This window comes from Hipposideros armiger, unplaced genomic scaffold (genome assembly GCF_001890085.2).
Source record: "Hipposideros armiger isolate ML-2016 unplaced genomic scaffold, ASM189008v1 scaffold_15, whole genome shotgun sequence".
In the NCBI taxonomy this organism is placed as follows: Eukaryota; Metazoa; Chordata; class Mammalia; order Chiroptera; family Hipposideridae; genus Hipposideros; species Hipposideros armiger.
In genome coordinates, this window is record NW_017731365.1 from 434,060 (window position 1) to 457,005 (window position 22,946).

General features: G+C 35.8%; 1 protein-coding gene across 1 annotated transcript in view; it reads right to left on the reverse strand.

Annotated features, from left to right (window-relative positions):
• Window positions 1–22,946, reverse strand: part of CTNNA3 (catenin alpha 3) — a 772,514-nt gene that overhangs the window by 382,081 nt on the left and 367,487 nt on the right. Inside the window, exon 7 of the mRNA XM_019624456.1 lies at window positions 7,981–8,184. Coding sequence (XP_019480001.1) covers window positions 7,981–8,184 — 204 coding nt within the window. The remainder of the gene's footprint in view (window positions 1–7,980; window positions 8,185–22,946) is intronic.

Below are 22,946 nucleotides of genomic sequence, written 5' to 3' on the forward strand. Positions count from 1 at the left end.
AAATTATATGATTACCCTAATAACTTCCTGAACATTACCAATAGAAAATTAAATATGATGGAAGGCCAAACATACTGACCATAGTTGCTAACACAGGATAATATCCCATTGTTCAGGGCTTACCAAAAAAGAAATTATTTTTATGATTAACTGTTACAGTAAATTCTGTGATGGTTCACCCAGATCATCTTTTCAGATGGAAATACACGCTACCGATGGCTCACAACTCTTTCCTCCCTAAGGATCTTCCCTTACCTGCAGGGAGCTGCCTCATCCAAGGTTACCCTGCTTCTACGGGTAACCCACAAGAGATTATTGACATTTGCAGGGATACAAAGACCATCTCTCATCCAAGTGAGGCACAACTGTGAAGGGCCATCCCAACTTCAGGCCTGCCCATAGGACGGCTGAGAATTCTATTGCAAGTCACCATTTCCTCTGCCCAATCCTGCCTTTTTCACTTCCTTATACATGTATCTCCCTAGAGAATATTCCAATAAACCTTCTTCGTGCTAACCTTTTTCTTAGGGTCAGCTTCCCAGGTATCTGATCTAAAACAACAACCTTTCTCTTCATCGTAATATCATCTGCTAAGTAGGAATTATGCTAAGCTCAGGACCCTTATTTTTGTCCAAGTTTGAACTAACACTTCATACAAGGACTCTTGCTTCCTACTTTATTCCTGTCATTTTTATCACTTAACCTGTATCTCTTTTTACATAACAAAGAATTTTGAGTAAAGTTCAATGTTTAAAACAAAAAACAAAAAAACGAAAAACAATACCAGCAGGGATTTCCAAGAACTATATGAACAGTGCCTGAACACTGGGGATGAAAGGACCCTGATTCTTGGGAAAGGATCAGTTGAAACAATCCACAAGGTGAATGACTGACTTTCCCCACAAATATTAGAATCATGGCTGTCTCTGTTGCAAGGCAAAAGATTAGACAAAAGACTCAGTCTTTAGGTTCTCTGACCTAGAGGATATAACCTTCAGGGACTTGAACCTGTGCACTGCTCTCCGCATGGACTTTGTCTTGCCACTTTAGGATATCCCCCATTAATTTTTAGTTATTTTTATTTTACACAAATTACCTTATTCTCTTCCTGTGCTCTGGCTTTATCTGGTTAGACCCTCCCACCATTTTGTTTTTTACAAAATGGCTGCCTACTTTTGTTTTTTAGCTTTTCTTATTCATTTAGTAATCAAGTTGTTTGCATATCTGTAGGATTCTCTCTATTAACTTTTATTTTTAAGAGAGATTAGAACATTAAAGCACAAAGGAGAGATAGATCTATGAGTATAGTCCATTCCCTCAACAGAAGAATCTAGATGCCTCTTTCTCCCCAGTGCATACTGCACAAAGCCCTCTTAAATCCAAAAGTAGATATTATATGCCAGATTTAGATAAGTCCAAACTTAGCTTGCTAAGAAAGACTCAGAGTAATTATTTAACAATCAGTCAACCAAGTAACTTGGGGGATCCCAAAGCAGCTCAGAAAAATAATAACTGAAATAATAATACTATCTTTTCCAAAACAATTCATAGTCTTAAATGCCTTCCCAATATCTAATCCTTACATTAGGCACAGAAAAGAAAGCAAGGAAGAAAAAACATTTTTTCCCCATTTAATCAGACCCCGCACCATTTATTATTTCTCTCAACTCCCTGATTGTTGTATTGCTTTACACCTATATCCCAGCTTCAATATCTGTATCCAGTCTTCTTGATTTTGACAATGCCTTTATATCTTCTTGAATTTTGATCTCATGTTTTAATCTGAGCTTCATTCATCTCTTTGATTTTGCTATATTTACTAATGTACAAATCTATATAGGATACTATTTACTTCTCTCTTCAGTTGGCTGAGGTTATAAAATCCAATATCTAAAAACTGAAAAACATGGTCTCTGAAATAATCAAACATTCAAAATCCAGCCACCACTATGATGTAATGGACAAATTTAAGAATATAAAATATAAAGCATCTAATACAGTGTACCTGATCCAATAATGGACCCATTCTAACATGCAGTGCTTGCAAAAAAAAACAAAAAAACAACAACAACAAAAAAAAAAAACAAAGAAAGAAAGGAAGGAAGAAAAGCAAATAGATTGGGAAACTGCCTTTACATTTTTAGAATTTTAATTCTAACCTGTCTCTAGTATTCAAAGAGCCATTGCATATAGATCATCCTAACTGCTTTACCTTACTTATCATCATGAGGAATAAGGCTGAAATTATTTCCAAAATGTATTTTTAGAAGAGAGATGGAGGCCTTATATGGAAGAAAACTCCATAACATATCTTTGTTGGCTTTATTGAATCTTTGTAATTCCTCAAGTCAGGGAATGCATTAAACTCAAGACATATAAATGAAATAGTTCTCTGCATTACAGAAGCCACTCCATTTGATTAGTTACTCACTCAACAAATATATAATGAGAACCAACAATGTGCTTTCACACAAGATACCCAGAGAAGAAAATATTGGTCAGTAAGAGGCCTAGAAATGCAAATTTGTCCCTGAATGCAGCCCAGGCCTGACTCACTCTTAGCAGCACCATATCTGCTCAACTCTCTAATGTCCCCCTCCAGTAAAGTACTAACCTGAGGGTTGACGTCACCAATAATTCTACATCACCTGAAATTTCTCTCCAGCAAGATATCCAAACTTAAGAACATCAACACACTTTCAACCCATCCCTAGAAAGATATCTATTTCTGCTGATTCTTAGAACTCAAGCATGATGGCCACCCACCTCCAATTCTACTTTCACCAATTATAGAAAGCCACCATTTAAAAACAATTGCTTTCCCTCTACTCTTCTTTCATCAGAGGGCCTCTCCCTCTGCCCAACTCACATGAAGAATTCCTTAATTACTCTGTAAATCAGAGATGGACTAGACCTGACCAATGCTGTAAATATAACAAAATCAGCAGGAATATCTTAGAAAAATATACTTCTAAGTTTTAAAAGATAAAAGTTAAACTTTCTGGGATTGTGATTGTTCTCTGGAATACATTTCTTAATAAGTAAAAATCTTGTTTTGGAATACAGCCAGATGTGGGTTCAAATGCAGAGACTGTGGTGAGAGAATTTTGTTTCTGAATATTCACATTGATTTTTAGAAGAGACCTGTACTTTGCAAAATCAGACATTTTAGAACAGGCAGTGCATCACATAAATTTAGTAGATATTTGAAATGCATTTCATTTAATGTAAGAGAAGCTGTTTCTCAATTACATGGCATATACAAAATGCAATAATTTCATTATTCTTTCATTTATTCAAAAACACAATTCAGCTTTTTTCTAAATGCCAGGCATTGTGCCTGGGGCTTGAGATAAAACAGTAAATAAAACAGATATGTGACCGGACTGCATGGAGCTCAAAGTAAGGGATACTAACTAAAATGAATTTGAAACGTAAGGATTGATGCTTATTCCACAGAGGAGACTAGTATATGTCCTGTGCATCCTCGAGATGTCCATATTCTAATTCCTAGGACCTGTGAATATAACCTTATATGGCAAAAGGAGCTTTGCAGATTTAGTTAAGATTAATAACCTTGAAGTGGGGTGATTACCTTGGATAACCTCAGAGGGCCCTATATAACCACATGAGTCCTAAAAAAAAAGAGAACCTTTCCTGGCTGCACCTGAGAAAAAGACGTCAGGATGGAAGCAGGGTCAGAGAAATGTAACACAGCTGGCTTTGAAGATGGAGGGAGAGGGCCATGAGCCAAGGAACGTAGGTAGCCTTTAGAAGCTGGCTGGAAAAGGCAAAAAAATGAATTCTTCCCTACAGATTCCAGAAAAGAATGAAGCCATGCTGACACTTTCATTTTTAATCCAGTAAGACTTTTCACCTACAAAGCTGTAAAATAATTGTTACTTAAACCACTAAGTTTGTGGTAATTTGTTATAGTAGCAATAGAAAACTAAGTAAATATATATATATATAATATCACTTATAATATTATATATATATATATATATATATATATATATATATATATTTACACATATAAATTTAAAAGTAAAATATTAAGGAGAACATATATAATCATTGATAGTGTAAAGTGATATTTTTTTTTAATTGGGGAATCAGGGAAGGGGAACAGACAAGTTGCTGTCCTTTTGTTCTTCAGTCCAGCTGTGGAGGATGTTGCTTCACTGGCCCAAGCTGGCACCATCATTGCGCTCTTCCCAGTTGAGGCAGTTGGTCACCGGCCATTGGACGGCCATTCACAGCAACTCACGGCAGTCATGCTGGCTGCCAGCCACTCATGGTAGCTCACAGCAGCCCCACTACAGCCTACGCCATCGCCAGTGACTCACAGCAGCCCAGCTCCAGGTGGAGCTGTTGTTCACCATCTTAGCTGTAGAGGGCACAGTGTCACTGGCCCTCATGTGGAATCCAAACCCGGGCCCTGCTGCTCAGAGCTGGCATCCCAAGCCAACTCTTAACCAACGCACCACTCGGCTGGCCCCAGTAATTATCTTTTTTTATCTGTTATAGACCCATGTGGTCTCATTTCCCTCTAATTTCTTACTAATGTGGTAAGATATTGGACTTACTAAACATAGAGCTTCAGTGAAAAAATTATTGAGACTTGCTGATCTGTTAAGAGAGTAAAGTTATTTAAACGCAAACTGGAAATGCGAACTGAGCCTGAAAATAACACAAACTGCATTAATTTCCCACTTCTCTGGACTAAACAAACTTGCAAAATTTGAAGCCTTGAGATCCATAGATTTCAATGAGTACTACCCTTGCTTTGAATTTTCATGGTTCTCTTTATTGTATCTGAATTATCATGAAGCATTTACTCAATATAGCTCAATTACAAAAATTCCTAACTAATCTGAAAAGCAAACCAGGCCCACCTTAGGAGACACAATATTCTTTAAACTAGGAAGTTGAGGACCTGAGTACAGGAGCTGTCCTAAAATCTTTGAGTAAACTGATAAAGATTTGGATTCAGCTAGTTCCAGGGAAGTACATTCCCTTTCATAAAAGCTGATTAAACAGTTATAGAGAAGCATCATTTGCGATATAAACCTACAGTAAAAATTAACCTGGAAATGTGTTCTGATAATTTACTCCACACTTCTCCAGGCTGGTTCCTGCTGTTTAATTCTAATACCTACTGGCTCAATCGCATACTAATATTAGGCCTAAAATTCTTCACTTTTATATGAAAAGGAACTATTACACTTCTTTTGGAGTACATTTTCATAATACTACAAATTCATATCTTTTATTATTAATGGGTTGTACTTACCAATTAAATGTTAATAGAATGTATACATAAATGAGCCTCTGATCATGTGGACCACCCTCACATAAATTTAGCTACTGTTGCTCTGACCTCTACACCAACATCAGAGCAGATCACCAGATGTAACACACACACACACACACACACACACACACACACACACACACACAATGTCTTTTATTCCCTAAATAAAAAAGAAAAATCCCTTCCTCAAAAAGTACTTAACATTATGCCCTAGGAGAAAGGAATACATAAATATACTTAGATCACCCAAAGAACAAGCTTCCTCCCTTTTGTGCTCTTCCTTTCTTACGTTCCTGTTCTCACCATTATCCCTCCCACATCTGTTCTCCACAGTTATCATATAAACATTATAAATGACTACAAATTAATTACTTCAGGCACATTGTCATTTTAATTTAAAAAACTGAGAAGAAGCAAGCACTAAATTCAATTTACCTGTAACCAAATAATAATTACTGAGCACCTGCTACCTGAAAGGTTCTGTGCTAAGTAAGGCCAGAGACACAGTTCCCACCCTCCTGGAGCTCCTGTCTAGTGGGGAAGGCAGACAAGTAAACAAGGGAATTCCATCTGGGATGAGAGCTCTAAAGGGGGAAATACCGTGAGCGTGAGCTAGAGGAACTGCAGGGCGTGTTTGTGCTTTTTTGCCAGAAGGGGAGAAGAGAAACCATGGGGGGAAGGAAGAAGAAAAAAACAGTCTCTATCAAGCATAAATAGTAGTACAATCTAATCAATGAAATCACATAAATATTTGGATTCCTACAATTAAATCTACCCTTAAAATATTAAAATTAAGGTAATATCTGGACAAGCTAAAAAGCTACTTACTTGTGAACTCAATTATTTAGATAGTATAAATGAAAAAATCTCATTCCACTTCACTCCTCTAACACAGAACTTAGCTTGTTTTAAAACCAAAATATCTAACAGAAGGGTATTTTGTAACATAAGTTTTGTCTACTTGACAAATGGGCCTTGAAACTAAACATCAGATTAAATCCTCGTTAAGAAAAAGAGCAATAAGACATAGAAAAGAACAAACATATTCTAGTTTCAGAAGCAAGATCTGACATTACTAATATGTTCTTATTAACAAAACCTGCTTTACAACTTTGATTTCTTAGCAAGCAAGAGATTATTGGTCAGGAGCCACAGTCATCAAATGTTAAGAGTATGGAGATACCTCAAATGTGTGGAAGGGTCTTTAAAACTCACTAACTTTGGGGCCAGCCTAGTGGCATGTTGGTTAAGAGCTGGCTTGGGATACCAGCTCTGTGCAGCAGGGCCCCAGTTCGGATCCCATATGAGGGCAAGTGACACTGCTCTCTACAGCTAAGATGGTGAACAACAGCTCAACCTGGAGCTGGGATGCCGTGAGTCACCAGTGATGGCATAGGCTGCAGCTCCTGCTGCAGTGGGCTGCCATAAGCTACCGTGTATGGCCAGCAGCCAGCGTGAGCGGCCAGCTGCCAAGAGCCGCTGTCAGCGGCCGTCCAGAGGCCGGCGACCAATCTGCCTCACGTGGGAAGAGCACAATGATAATAGCAACATAGTCCAGTGAGGCGACATCCTCCACAACTAGACTGAAGAACCAAAGAACAGCAAGTTGTCTGTTCCGCAACACTGTTCCCCTCTCCCAATTCCCCAATAAAATCTTTAAAAAAAAAAAAACTCACTAATTTTAGCACAATTCAATTATTCACAGAAATTACTTATACTGAATAATTCAAATTCTTCAGTTTCATACCCAAAAAGTGATATGCTTTGAAACTAAGAATTTTGGAAACAACCTTCACAACCTTTTAATTATTTCACCTAGAATAAGGCAGGTGAACAAGACATTCCTATCATAAACCTTTCATTTTGTTGAGCTCTATTATTTAAAAGGCTTCATGATCAATATATAGTTGACAGTGTCTTCAAGACTTTCTTCTTCATTTTAAAAATACCACTAAGATTTGAATGTGAGAATAGTGATAGATACCCCAGGTGGATATACATGAAATGAATATATCATATATGAATATAGATCAGCCAAAACAAAAAGGACCTTGAAACAAATATTTTTGTGCTTGTCTAAATTTAAACAGCATTTCTAATATTCCTCAGAGATAGCTAAAACTGCAAAAAATCTATGACAAAATGTCACATTTAAGGGCTATCTAAACTACATGAGCTCTTCAAAAAAAACGGTCCCTGATCCCTGCAGCATTGAATTTATCCAATACTATCAAAATTCAAACTTTGATATTCACAACTTCACCTTGAGCAATCTACCCTTTTATCTTCTTTTTATCCTTTAAATTGATATGCAACTCCAGTTTCCTTTCTCCAATCCTGCTTTTCTTCTTTAGCTAATACTTAACAAAACATTCATATGTAAAGAACTTTCTGGTTGGATTCCATCCCTAGAAACTCCAATCTCAGGGTGGTATCCTAATCAGAGCCCACACAGAAAGCCAATCCATGTAAAAGCATGTACTCATTTAAAATTTATCACATTTTGTACACAGAAAAAACTCAGCACATACCCTAAGCAGAACCCACTCAGAAAGCCAACCCATGTAAAAGCATGTAGTCATTTATAATCTATTACATTTTGTACACAGGTAGAAACTCAGCATGTACCCAATGTATGGAATGGGATAAAACCAGTTACTTACATTGTTCATGTACTCTGACAGCAGGTCCTGGAGAGCCTGGCGAATGGCGTTGCATTCTGCAATAATCCGCTCCCGATGGAAGTCCCTTGTGCATGAAGAGTCAGCTAACAGAGCAGCCCCACTGATAATGGCTTCAAGACGTTTCTCTAGGGATGGTCTTATTTCCTCCTCAGTCACTGTGAGTGGATCCAAGACAATTAAATTCTAAGGGAAAAACACATTTGGATGGTTAGGACTCCATAGCACTCTATTTTTAAGAAAAATAAGTATTATTTTTGTTTTCACATTTAGAATTCACACTTGATAATAAGAGAATTGCATTTTTACTGCCCCACCCAGTTCATGCATAATTCTATGTAGCGATTATTATTCAGGTGAGTGACAAAAATTGTACAATTATGAGCATCAGTTCTAGTATCAGATGGACCTGTATTCAAATCTTGCCTTCCCCGCTCACCAACAGTGTGAGCTAACTCAAGTGTCTTACACACTCTGAGCCTCATCTTCCTGACCTGTAAGCTGGACTATTAACATTGCTTGTGCCATAAAACTATTGTAAGAATTATATGAATGCTTAATACAGTGCCTGGCACATTATTATTTACAATTGTCACCTTTATATAGAACTTCATTGGTTACATAATATTTTCACATGTATAATGAAATTCTGACACTATAAAGGGGTGGACAGCAAAGATATTGTTAAACCACATATTTCAATTGATAATGAGTGAGGCTCAGGCTATCTTGCCCAAGGTCACTGAGCAAATAAATGGTAAAGTTCAGACAAGAACCCAGGTCTTATAATACCTAATTCAACATTATTTTCATCATGCTTCACTGTAAATTGTATACTCTAATTAACTTTAACATTAACATCTCAAAAATAATTCTGGATTGTAATTATTCATTGAAAAAGTAAAACTCGATCTTTCTGTTGATCTATTATAACTTCCAGATATTTCCCCTATTGGTAACTGACACGGTATTTTTAAGGTTTCCATTAGATATGTCTTCAAACAATAGAAGTTCAAGATAATTTATAGTCTCTGAAGAAAAAAATAGAGGGTCTGAGGTACTAAGGGTTCTTTATTAAAATACATAAAGAGAGGAAGCCTTTCCAAGGTTTAGGCATAATGTGGTAATTAGAGAGTTAGTATCAAATAAAAGTTATCTGAATAACCCTTAACATTAAAATGAAATCATATAATACTCTTAAAAATATATGTTCTTGTGTAAATCTATGCACAAAAGTACAAACATGCACACTGAAAATCATTCATCTCAGAGTGTGTAATCTTATAATTCAATTCTATATATACTATAGAGAGAGAGGTATATGTATATTCGTGTGTGTGTGTGTGTGTGTGTGTGTGTGTGTGTAATCTTACATTGATCATTGCACTATATTACATTATGATAAATATTTGGAGATCAAAAGTAGTCAGGATAAATTTAAACAGCTGTAAATCTAGGGCCAAACTAGGAAGAAAATATCATTAGAGAAAGAGAAATCAGTTTAAAACAAATACAAAAAAATTAGTACTAATATTCACATATTACATAACATAAAATATAAACTCTCTTTTAGATAGAAAAAAGAAAAAATGGAATTAATTTTACAAATGCGAAATTTAACATTTTCATTATCCAATGCATAATCTTTTTGATGAGATAATAATCTCAACCATGGGCTTTGCCATCAGTCAAGGATTCATTTACATTTAAATCTAACTTCTTATTTCACTTTCCATTTTTACCCCATCTTTGGCCCACTAATTCAGTAAACATTCTACTCCCATGTTTCAAAACAATAATAAACCAATTAAAACCTTTTTGAAAATGTCCCTCCAAAGTGATATCATCATTATGAAGAGATACTGAAGGCAACAGATTGGTCTTTGAATGCTCAAATGCAACTAGAAGATATGATAGGAACAGTTACATCTCCGGCATTGTGATGATACAAAAACTTAATTAAATTTTAAATCTATTTACTTACATGAATTTCAAGAAGAAACTAGTAATTTCAGGTGCTCTCGATATGATTTTATGTCTGGAAACAGCCTCTATTACAGGATTAAGTTATTCCAGTTCCTGCTCTACCGGGTCATTCCTCAAACTATCCCAGCCTTTGGGTTTTTACTTGCTTGACATTTAACACTTGTCAAATTCCTCAAGCTCATCTGAACTCAAACCATTGCCTGCTCTGACATCTGCTACCCACACACAGGCCTCTTGATTCTTCCTAAAACTACTGTCCTTCTATTCACATCCTTTAAAAGTTTTCATTAACCATGTCATCAAATGAATAAAAAGATAAGTTTTTAAAAATAACTTCAGTGTTTTGTGAAATAGCACTGGATGTTTGACCTACTGAAATAAAGAATTATCTCTTCTGGACATCAGTAAGATGATAAAATAGGAGCATCCACACCTCATACCCCCATAGAAACACTGATTTTTCACAATGGCCCAAGAATGAAAATACCTTTATTGGAAGCCTGGTACTATAGCTGAGAAGTTCCAGCACCCCAGTGGAGCAAAAATGAAAGAATAGAAGCATTGAAGAGGACAAGAACACTTTCATTTTACCCATGTCACCCTTCCCCCAAGGCACTATATAATATATATAGTGCCATACCATATACCAGAAGCAATATGTGACACAAAGCATTGTCATGATGGAGGATGATTTACTGCACACTTTAAAGCACATCTTCTCTCAACCATAGCTCACACATTGACTGACTTGACCAAACAAGTTGAAACTTCTCACACACTGTTACTAAGGTTGGATGCGCTGCTTCCTATATTGAAGGTTCTTGTCTTTCTATAGGATGGCACTTGGCAGTCGCATTCACCATATGTTTTGATCACAATGGAAAGTCTCTCAGTCACACATCACTTCTGATATGGAAATTTCTGTCCAATAAAAACACTACTGTGTCCTCATCCACCTTATTCACTGGATCTGGCACCATGGGACTCCTGGCTCTTCCCCAAAGTCAAAATGACCATGAAAGGAAAACTTTTTAAATCAATTCAGGACATAGAGGCAGCCACAACACAACTAAAAACACTCACAAAAAAAGGACTTTCAGAACTGCTTCAGAAAATGGTAAGAACGATGGGATAAGTGTGTTCTAAGTGGGGGGGGGTATTTTGAGGGTGATTGATGACAATATGTCTTTTACTGTAATAAATTTTTTTTAATTTAAACATTCACTGTAGTTTTTTATCACATCTCGTGTGTGTGTATACATATATATATATACATATATACCAGGGGTGCCAAGAAAGTTTATACACATTTTAAAAAGTGTTATCTATGCTCAAGCAGTAGTTCACATAATCAGAAGTGTCTGGATGCTGATGGTAACCACTTTGAGCACCTCTTGTAACTGCAGAAGTCAAACATGACTTGTATTCATTTTATGTTATCAGTATAAATTGAATATTACAATTAATACAGTTTTTTCCTTTCTTAAAATGTATATACTTTTTTGGCACCTTCTGTATATACATATATATATATATATATATGCATGTATAAATATAGTGTTGGTGAGGATTTGGAGAAAAGGGAATCTGTGCACTGTTGGTGGGAATGCAAATTGGTACATTATGAAAAATAGTACGGAATTTCCTCAAAAAATTAAAATTAGAACTACCACATGATCAAGCAACCTCACTTCTGAATATTTATTCACAGGAATTGAAATCAGGACCTGAAACAGATATTTGCACTTCTGTGTTCACTGTGGCATTATTCACGAAAACCAAGATATGGAAATCAACTAAATGTCCATCGGCAGATGATTGACAAAGAAAATGTGGTATATACATACAATGGAATATTATTCAGCCTTAAAAAAAGAAAAAAATCTTGCCATTTATGACACATGGATGGACTTGGAGGACATTTCGCTAAAGGAAATAAGCCAGACACAGAAAAACAAATATTGTATTACCTCATTTATATGTGGAATGTAAAATAGTCACACTCTTAGAAGTAGAGAGTAGAATAGTAGTTTTCAGGGTCTAGTGGGAGAGGGAAGTAGGGAGGTGATGGTAAAAGGGCAAAAAGTTTCAGTTATATAATCAGTAATGTTGTAAATATTTCTTAGGGGGCCAGATGGACTCATGTCCTGTTGGGGAGACCACTTCATAGTCGGTGAAGAGGCCTGACCACCGCACTGTATTTCTGAAACCGATGTTGAATAAGATTGTATGTCAACTATAATTATATATACATTTAATCTCGGGACATGGAATAGAGAGGGGGATTGAAATCAATGGAATTGTAATAGATAAGCATGATATCGGGGGTGAGTGGGTAGTACATGGGGGGAGGGGGGTTGTTACTTTGTGAGGGTGAAAAGGATAACTATTGCATTGTTCTGTACACCTGAAACTAACAATAAAAAAAAAGTTTCAGTTATGCAAGATAAGTAAGTTCTAGAGTCTACTGTACAGGATAGTAACTCTAGTTAACAATACTGTAATGTATATTGAAATATTTTTAAGAGGGTAAATCTTATGCTGTGTTCTTACCACACTATTTATAATAATAATGGGTGTCAGTCAGGGGGAAAATTTGGGTGGTGACGGATATGTTTATGGCCTTCATAGTGGTGATGGTTTCACGAGTGTATACTTATCCCCAAAGTCATCTAGTTGAATACACTAAATACATCCAGCTTTTTACATGTCAATCATACCTCAATAAAGAGGCTTATAAAACAAACAAAGCTCATCTTTTAAAAAAAGAATTATTCTTCTGAACTAATATAGAAATGTATTGAAACATTCTTTCAGTGTGTTTTCATGGCATTAATTCCATGAAAGACAAATGACAGGATGTTATATTTTCAGGATCCTACTGTATTGAACATAGAAAAAAAATTTTCCCTTCTTTCTAGATTCTGCCCAATACACATTTACCTCCCTAAAACTTTAATTGCTGACAGAAAAATACTTTTTAAAAAAAGTAAGAGTCCTAACTTCATTGTCATTTACTTGATTGCTATATTTTAGGAGACAGTATAGCTTAAGGATTAAGAGATGAGGGTATAACTCCTGAGAGTAGTTAGCCTGGGTTTGAATCCTGGCTCAAGCTATGAACAAATTTATCTACTCATATGTTGTTATCATCTTCTGTATTTTCATCTCTTTCAGCACATCTTGTAACTTCTTTGGTTAGCGAATTTGATTCCTTATTTTTCTTCATACTACTTCTCAGAATTGAAGATTTTAACTTGCATAAGATCATTTAGCTAGTAAGTAGCAGACGCAAGATTCTGTCCAAATATGTCTATTTTCAGTTCCATGTTATAACTATTATGTAATGTTGCATTCATTGTCTTTTTTAATCATCATCAACCACTTTGGAGGTATGATAGTCATTAATTTATAAATGTGAAAATTGAAGGTGAGCAAAATTATGTAACTTGCCTAATAATAATCTAAAAAGAAGAGATTTAAGATACTAATCCAATTTTATGTAACCTCCAATCCACACACTTTCTACTACTCTAGGGAAACTGAAATGAGACCATCTGGTAAACCTCTCCACTCATTTCTATCTCTCAGTATGCTTTTCCATCCATTTTTTTCTTCCCATCTGTCTTCGAGGATGATCTCTCCCTCTCTCTCTCCCTCTCCCTCCAACCTCTAACTTCCTTTTCAAGACTAACTTCTCTCTCTTTGTGCTCTGATCTCAAGCTCCAAGTCCTCTTCAATTATTTGTTCCTTAAATTTTGAGTCCGTCTTCAGAGCCTATTATGTGCTAGGTACCGTGCTAGGAATTGATAATGGAATGAAGAATATACCTACCCTCCTCACAGGGCTCACAGCCTAGAATAACTGACAAATATTAACCCAACAATTATGTAAATAACTGCAATATAAATACATGATATAAATAAAAAGAATTGCAAGTTAAATATAGGTTGACCATGCATAACTCTGGGCAATTGGGTAAAGAATCAGGGTAAAGACAAAGCAGGTAAGCTCTAGAGAATCCATAGGATTCTCAGGGAGGGTTTTAAATTTCCACAAAACATGGAATTAAAGGTTTGGAGGTAATCTTATCCAGATCCCATTGGGTCAACTTGAATAGGCATCAGGGTTATAATTATGTGAAGCTTAGAGCAGGAGGCAGAACACTGTGAAACCTGAAAACAAGCCAAAAGGAAAAGATGGACTTTACCCAAAAAATAATAGTTAAAGCACCCAATCTGAACTTAAATAGGACACAGAAAACTGCCTGAAAGGCAGAGAAGAGCTCTGTGCAATCAGAAGGAGAATATATATTGTATTTATTTATAGAAGTATAGGAATATCAGACCCTGCAAAAGAATGATTAAATTGTAAAATCATTTGCACACTCATAGATGTTTTAAAATATAAAATATGTATATGACCCATGGACTGAGAATGTGATAACAAACCCAAATAATGATATAGGGAATGACTTAAAATGCATTAAACCTTTTAATGGAGTAGTTGTAGTTTAAATCATCATGGCTGATCATTATTCTTTTTCGTTGCAGCCTAAATCCTATCTTTCAGGAAAGAAGATATAATGTAAATGTTATTATAGTTGATATGAGTGATGGTAAAAGAAAATTCTGTGACCTTGAGAAACACAGAAATAAATGCTAATTTTTTAGAAGACTGAAATCATGGTTCTATATGTATTTGAAAGTGAATGATGTGAGATGAATCTATATAAAAAAAATTGGAAGTATTGCCATACTATATTATAGAATAAAATAACAAAAGTTGCAGAATTACATCTACTGTGACATCATACATGTTTTTTAAAAAGCACACAACAATTCTTTAGATTTTCTCTGAGTATATAACAGTACAAGACCTTAGGAAAAGGTCTAAAAGAAAAATACAAATGCCAGAGCAATTGTTATCTCTGAAAAGAACACAGATTAGCATCATGGTTAAAGTTTCAATTTTTTGGTTATACACTAATTGTGTATTATTTATGAAACTACAAGCTAATTAAAAATTATTCTTAAAGTTTTAAAAAAATGTGACAATTACAAATCTAGTATTTATTATTCCTTTAGATTCATGTATGATTCAGTTAATTGTTTTGGATCATAGTAGAGAAAATAATGGTTCCATTATTTACCAGAAAAAAATATGATTTAAGTTTTCATATTAATTAGTTTGAAGAATTTTAATTTTGCTATGTTGGGTTTCATCATTGCAAATATGTTTAGTTAATATATGTCTTTTTAAAAATAAAGGCATATGCCCTCCAAGTACCAGGGCTCTCTTTCTCACTGGAGCTTGGGACTCAGAATTCACACTCTTGGCTTCACTTACATAAAGAAAGTGGTTTAAACTGTGTAAGCCTTTATTTCATCCCTTGTAGAATGGGGAAAATAAAACTTACATCCAACCTGTAGGATTTTATTTAATGTAGCTTTATAACGTATTTTAATATCTGGTGGGGTAAGCCTTATATCATAGTTTCCTTGCTAATACTACTTTTACGTTTATATCCACTACCATCTATTTCTGAAGAACAGAGCCATAGAGTACTTCGAAGGAAGCTATACTTCTAAAACAAAATACTCTGTATACCATATAGATGTGTATCAGATAAGCATTCATCACAAAAATACTATTTACTAATCATCCAATATACTTCAGATTCTGAGCAAGGCTTTGGCCATGCCTGGCCAGGACATGTAGGAAGTTATAAAAAGTCTTAAACAAGCTAAAGCATAAAATCAATTTGGTTGGAAAAAGTTTTCTGTATTTTAATAAACATGATGTAATAAATCCTATTCATCATTCACACACTCTATATTCTATGATGAGATTGATCCGATTTACATTCAAAACACTAAAAACCTCACACCTATTCCCTAAAGTGAAATTGCTATCAAAAGAGATGTAGCTATGATTATAATCAAGTACCAACATTCTTTACAAAAACACATGCTATGCTTCAAGCTGGGAGCAGCAAAAATAATAACCACATAGCACAAATGAGTTTCTCAAGCAACTACAATATCAATCTTCAGAGCGAGGGATAAAAATGGAACTAAATTTTTCCTTATGATTACCAAGAGAAAAGGCTACTGAGAGAACTAACAGGCACCCCTTTGTCTAGTATTTTTCTTATTTTAATTCATTTCCACCTAATCCAAGGAATGGAAGCTTCAGGTAGAAAAATGTAAAGGAGGCAAAAATATGAGCAATAATTATAAATTAACAAGATGATCAACACATGATATACTATTTTGGTAAATTAGTGTAATTTACACACCCAAAGTTCACAACATATTCAGCTATTATATATTGTCGAAATGCACATAACTCACTCTGCCATACATTAATATATCAGAAAAATAGAAAATATTTTAGAAACACATTCAATATGCTTATAAAATAAATTAGACATACACAGGTTCACTCAAATTTTTTTCTCTAAATAAGGGATATAGACCACTTAAATAGCCCAGTGAGTACTGTTAATAGTGCTTTCACCACAACACCAATAAAAATTTTAATCACCTAAAGCATTTTGTCTGAGATAGTAACCTCTTCTAGGAATATTTCTGTTAGAGTTCAGCAATTTGACCATAGCACCACATCACGAATTGTTTTCTTCCATTTTTATCTGGTTACATAAAAAATGAAATAAACTTTCAAGGATTCTTCTATTTTCAGAAACTCTGTTTAAAAGAATTGTAAGCTAAACACTTTCAAGAAGCTGGTGATTTTGTCATAATATTAAATATAATACTGAATAAATAATATATATATATATATGTTTTATCTCTGCTCATTTGTTTTTAAACCATGTGTAAAACATCTAAAACTATATAAGCAACGATAATTTGTCTAAAATGAACTTAAAAAATAATTTTTATACACAATATCATCACTAAAAATATAGCATATGCTCTAATATTTTTAAGTAGAGTTAATACTTCTTAATTCTCTCACTAATGTCATATATGTCCTACCTCCTAGGTCCATGAGGTTTAGTGATTGCAAACCTAACTGAACACAGATATGCAAAATTTAAACTTGAATAGTCCCCGCCATTTCAAGGTTTATGCCAGTGCTTATGCTTCTGGAGTTCTCCCAGAAGACAACTCATTGACAAAGAGGAGAGGTACAAATGGGACAATTGGAAAAAATAAGTAATCCTGTTTGTGCTCTGTTTCTATCTGAGTGTTCCTTCACTTCTGTCTATAATTATGTCCATTGAGAGAAATAGCAGGTTAAGTAAAAGCCCTGGATTCATAGGTAGACTGACTGTACCTAGTAGAGGATACAAAAAAGACCAGCTAATGCAGTACAGCCATCCCTAATAACTGTAAAACTCTCAAAGTCACGTCTGCCCTTGAAAAATGATGAGTGAAAACACGACTGCTAGGTGGTGACAATTTCTTAATAACAGCGTCCTTCAGGTACTCTTGATGTGGCCCCAGCTCCTTCCTCGTGTTCTCTAGAGCACCGTTCTTCAAGGACTGTACAGATGACATTATGAATATTTCAAAGTTACAACCAACAAAGATATTCTTAGCATGAAAAGAGTTAAGAATCTGCTCTTTTCCTGGAGTTGAATACATAGTTAAATATAAAGTAACTCACATGTTTCTAAGTAATTTTCTAGTTAACTGGGGCTAAATTAAAAAAATGTTACTCCAGTCATTGTATTTGAAAATCTGTGTTTAAAATGTATTTACCTGTAAGTGACACAAAATAATCATTTTGAATTCTTCATAAGGACCATGGTCTTGATTTTTTAAAAAATGGGATGAAACTGTGTTGACTCAAATGTATACTCCAGAGTTCTATCCAACAGAACTTTCTGTGATGAAAATTTTCTGTATCCACAATGACCAATGCAGTAGCCACTAGCTACATGTAACTATTTCCTACTTAAAGTGTGGCTAATGCAACTGAGGAACCGAATTTTTAATTTACCTTAATTGTGATTTATTTAATCTTAAATTCAAATAGCTACATGTGACAAATGGCTACTATTTTGGACATCACAGCTCTAGAAACTGCTTTTCATTTTATTTTGCAGGACATGAGATGCTTTGTCATGATAGCCTCTTAGCTGGGTTAAAAGGTAGTGATGACTCCTATATTGCAGGAGGAAGAAATCAGTACTCCTGTATTGTCATTTGTTGCTTGGAACAACTCCCCCACAACATAAACCACCATGGGTGCCTATACTTGTATCTATACCAAAAGTTGTTGACTGAGATTAAAAGAACTAAGTCCTAATCTGGTGAGTATCTTTGGGAAAACTTCTGGAAGAGGATAGAGTTTTATACTGCTGTCAGTCCTTGAGGCCTTACTTTGTCAGGTCCTTTCCCTGATGGTGAGTTGTGAATAAGTTAGTTCAAGTAAAAGACAAAGAGGCAACTCCAGAAAATATGTATCACTCTATGGAAGGGTAAGAAGCAAGACTTGGAAGGCTAAAGATACTTGGTATCAGTGGGAGGAGAGGGAACAGATACCCTGAGAAACAGGTGCCTGAAGGGGCAGATGGGAAGGACCATCAAAGACAACTTAATCTGTTCTATAGTTTAAACCATTATGTTCCATTTTATATCCTTCTCTTTCTTTTTTTTTTTTTTATTCCACAAAGATATTGCTGGTGCTGTTCATAATAGGATGTAGATGTAGATTTGGAAAGATCAGTTTCTGGCTTGAAGCCCTTTCCAAATTAAGACTACCTGTAGAAAAAAAAATCATCTGATGATATCTTTACCACTGTTCAGGTATCTTTGCTTCACTAGTTACATAATGATATACTCAAAAGTTGGTTAGAAAAATGTTAAACCAAAATCATTCCTTCTGCTAGTCTTTGATCTTTTGGAAATTTTACCGAAGTGTCTTCCTTTTCCCCTTGGTGCTTAATCAATCTGATTTAGAGTTTTCATTCTATTAAGGAAGAAGAACATGTAAAGTACAAGGAGGAAAGAAGGAAGGAGAAAGGGAGGGGAGGAAGATGCAAAGAAGGGAAAAGGATGAGAGGGAGGTTAAGGAGGGGACTGAGAGGAAAGGAGAGGGAGGAGGGAGGAAGCAAAAAAGCAAAGGAAGTGAAAAGAAATCAAAGGAGAAGCAGCAGTTTGCTAAAAGCTCTGTGTCATGCACACTGAAACATGTACTAAGAAACCAATGTGATGCTGTGTTTAATGATTCAGCAGAGCTCGTAGGTGATAAGGGAATGATTACAAAAGTACTTGACAATTCAGCCAAAAACAAAACAAAACAAAACAAAAAAACAGCTTTCATCATTATAGAAGATTTTTTAAAGCTACCGATTTTTATATTTTTATAACCTGCTGGTGTCTAACATGTCCCTTTCTGAAAGTTAGAAAGTTCTCATAGCTTTGGTAAATGGGATACAGAACATTAAAAATAAAATTACTGTTAAAAGAATGCATCTATATAACCAGATGATTTTTCAGTTAGATGTTGATTTTATGCAGTGTGATATGCTATTAAAGAGCATAAATTATATACTGTATATTTGTCAACTCATAATGCCAAGAAGGAAAATTCCATCACTGGACTCCATTTCAGACTTTTCTAATCAGGATGCCATAAAACACTAGTTTACCATTATGACTGCCAAGCAAAATTGTGGTAAGAACTTTTTGTCCCTTTTTATTTTATACAAAGGAAAAGGTAATTGGATATAAAGGCCAAAGTCAGTGCTGGAGAGCCAGCCGAGCAGTGCATTGGTTAGGAGTTAGCTTGGGATACCAGCTCTGAACATCAGGGACCCTGTTGGGATCCCACACTAGGACCAGTGATGCTGCACCCTCTACAGCTAAGATGCTGAACAACAGCTCAACCTGGAGCTGAGCTGCCCTGAGTCCCTGGCGGCAACAGCGTAGGCTGCAGGCCCTGCTGCAGTGGGCTTCTGTGAGCTACCGTGAGCAGCCAGCAGCCAGCATGAGCTGCCATGAGCCTCCATGTGTGGCCGTCCAATGGCCAGCAAGCGACTGCCTCACCCAGGAAGAGCGCAATGATAATACCAACACGGGCCAGTGAAGCGACATCCTCCACAGCTAGACTGAAGAACAAAAGGACAGGAACTTCTCTGTTCCCCTTCCCTGATTCCCCAATGCTGTTCCCCTCCCCCAATTCCCCAATAAAATCTTAAAAAAAAAAAAAAAGTCAGTGCTGGAAAGGAGTGCATCCTCTAGAGAGAAACTAGCAGGGTACATAGCAGGATAGCTAGTGGAAGAGAGAACTATCAGGTGCCAATTAAAACCCATTTAAGTAAGAATGAACAGGATTCTTTCTCTGTAGTCTGGATGAGAAAGTATTAAATTTAAAGAGTTTTCAATTTAAGTTAATTGTGGCCATGCTTGCTATTTCCATATTTGAAGATCTGGTGTTGGGGGGGGGGGGAGAAGTGTGTGTATATTTCAAAATATCCTCAGGAATTACACAAATCAGAAATGCAAATAAAAACCACAATGAGATGCCACCTCACTCCTGTCAGAATAGTCATCACAAATAAATCAACAAACAAGTGTTGGTGAGGATGCAGAGAAAAGGGAACCCTCGTGCACTGTTGGTGGAATTGCAGATTGGTGCAGCCACAATGGAAAACAGTATGAAGGTAACTCAAAAAAGTTAAAAATGGAACTATCTTATGACCCAGCAGTTCTACTCCTGGGTATCTATCCAAAGAAATCCAAAACACTAATTTGAAAAAAATATATATGCACCCCTATGTTTATTGCAGCACTATTTACAATAGCCAAGATATGGAAACAACCAAAATGCCCATCGATATACAATTGGATAAAGAAGCTGTGGTACATTTATACAATGGAGTGTTACTCGGCCATAAAAAAGAATGAAATGTTATCATTTGCAACAACATGCATGGACCTGGATAATATTATGCTAAGTGAAATAAGTCAGTCTGAGAAAGACAAATACCATATGATCTCACTTATATGTGGAATCTAAAGAATAGGATAAATAAACAAAACAGAAATAGACTGATGGTTACTAGATGGGAGAGGGGTAGGGATGGGAGAGAAGGTGAGGGGGCTAAAAAGTACAAATGAGTAGTCACAATATAGTCATGGAGATATGGAATACAGTCTGGGGAATATAATCAATGATGTTGTAAAGATTATGTGGGATGCCAGATGGGCACGGGACTTATCAGGGAGATCACTGCACGGACAGTGTAGATGCCTGACCATTTCACTGTACACCTGAAGCTGAAGTAAAATAATATTGAATGTCAATGTCAACTATAATTATATGTGTGTGTGTGTGTGTGCGCGCGTGCGTGCGTGCGTACGTGTGTGTGTGTGTGTGTGTGTGTGTGTAGTCACAGGATATGGAATACAGCATAGGGAATATAGTCAATGGTATACTAATAGCTATATACAATGTCAGAGGGGTAATAGATTGGGTGGGTTTATCACTTTGTGAGGCATGTAAATGTTTAACTATTACATTGTTTTGTACATCTGAAACTAATAATAAAAAAAAAACACAGTGATATATCACCACATACAAACCTAAAGGCTAAAATTTTAAAGACTGACAGTATCCAATGTGGAGACGTGGAGCAACTAGACATCTCATACTCTGCTGAAAGAAGTAAAGCTTGGTACAATCACTTTGTAAAACTGTCAGCATCTACTGAAGCATAATGCACACATACGCTATGATCTGGTAATTTCACTAAGTATATAACCAACAGAAATTAATATGTACACATGTGCACTGAAAGACATGTAAGAGAATGTCCATAGCAGACCTTTTTGTAATATACTAAAACTAAAAATTACCCAAATGTCTGTCAAAAATAAAATGAAAAAAAAGTAAAAGAAGAAAAAAAAAGGAAATGGAAACTCTTTCTGTTGATGAAAAGAATAGAGCATCCTACATCCCAATTTAACAGGACTTTCAAAGTAAGGCTAGGCAATTTGATGCTCCCCCAAGAAAGCACAAAATTCCTGCAGAGGTAGGGTCCTGGGTTGATACAGCATCTGCTTCAGCTCTGAAAGTGATTCCCTAAACAGGTGGTTCTGAGAAGGCTCTTTGGTAACTTGTTACCTGTTTGCTAGAGGTAAGGCAACCTCCATCTTTAAATCCATCAAGTGAGGATCAGTGAATGGGGTCTGCAGCCTGTCAGAACTCTCATGCCTTCCCCAGATCAAGCCACTCATGCTGTTTCATGATCCCAAAGATACCTATAGGTTCTGTACCAGATAGATAATAGTGCTCAGTCTATTGCCATTTCCTTATTAATCTCTAAGTCCAAAAGAGGGACATGTATACACTTTTCATTTGCCTTTTCAATGACAACTCTAATATAAACATCATCCACATTATACCTAATTACAAATATTCTAAGCCCTATATTTAAATTAGGAACATATAGACTTAGAAATTATTTAATATTAGAAAATGTCAAATAAAACAGTCTATTCTCACTGTCTCAGTATAATGTGTCTCATCTATTTTCCATCAGGAGGTCAATTGGCCTCAACTGATGCTCTCTCGGTCTCTGGGTCACTCACCCAATAGGTTTATCTATTTATTACACTGCCTCATCCATCCATAGAATTCCAACTGTGCCTCTGGCCTTCCTACCTCTCTGCAAGGCTGACCTCATATACTAGCCCAATAGTGACATGGCTAAGATAGTAATGTGAGAAGACAAGTATGGTCAGATTTATTTTAGGCATTGAAGAAGCCACTATGCCTACTAGAGACAGCATGGTTTCCATATGAAACAAATAAGATTAATCTACCACCCATGAAGTAACTAGCCTTCTTCAAAACTCACGGTTACTGACAGGCACTTAACAAATATAACCTCAGGCAGCTGCATGACAGATCCACACGTCTGTGCTGTATAGATTTGCTCTGGCTGCTTTTCCATCTGCAGGACATGACATATGCTATTT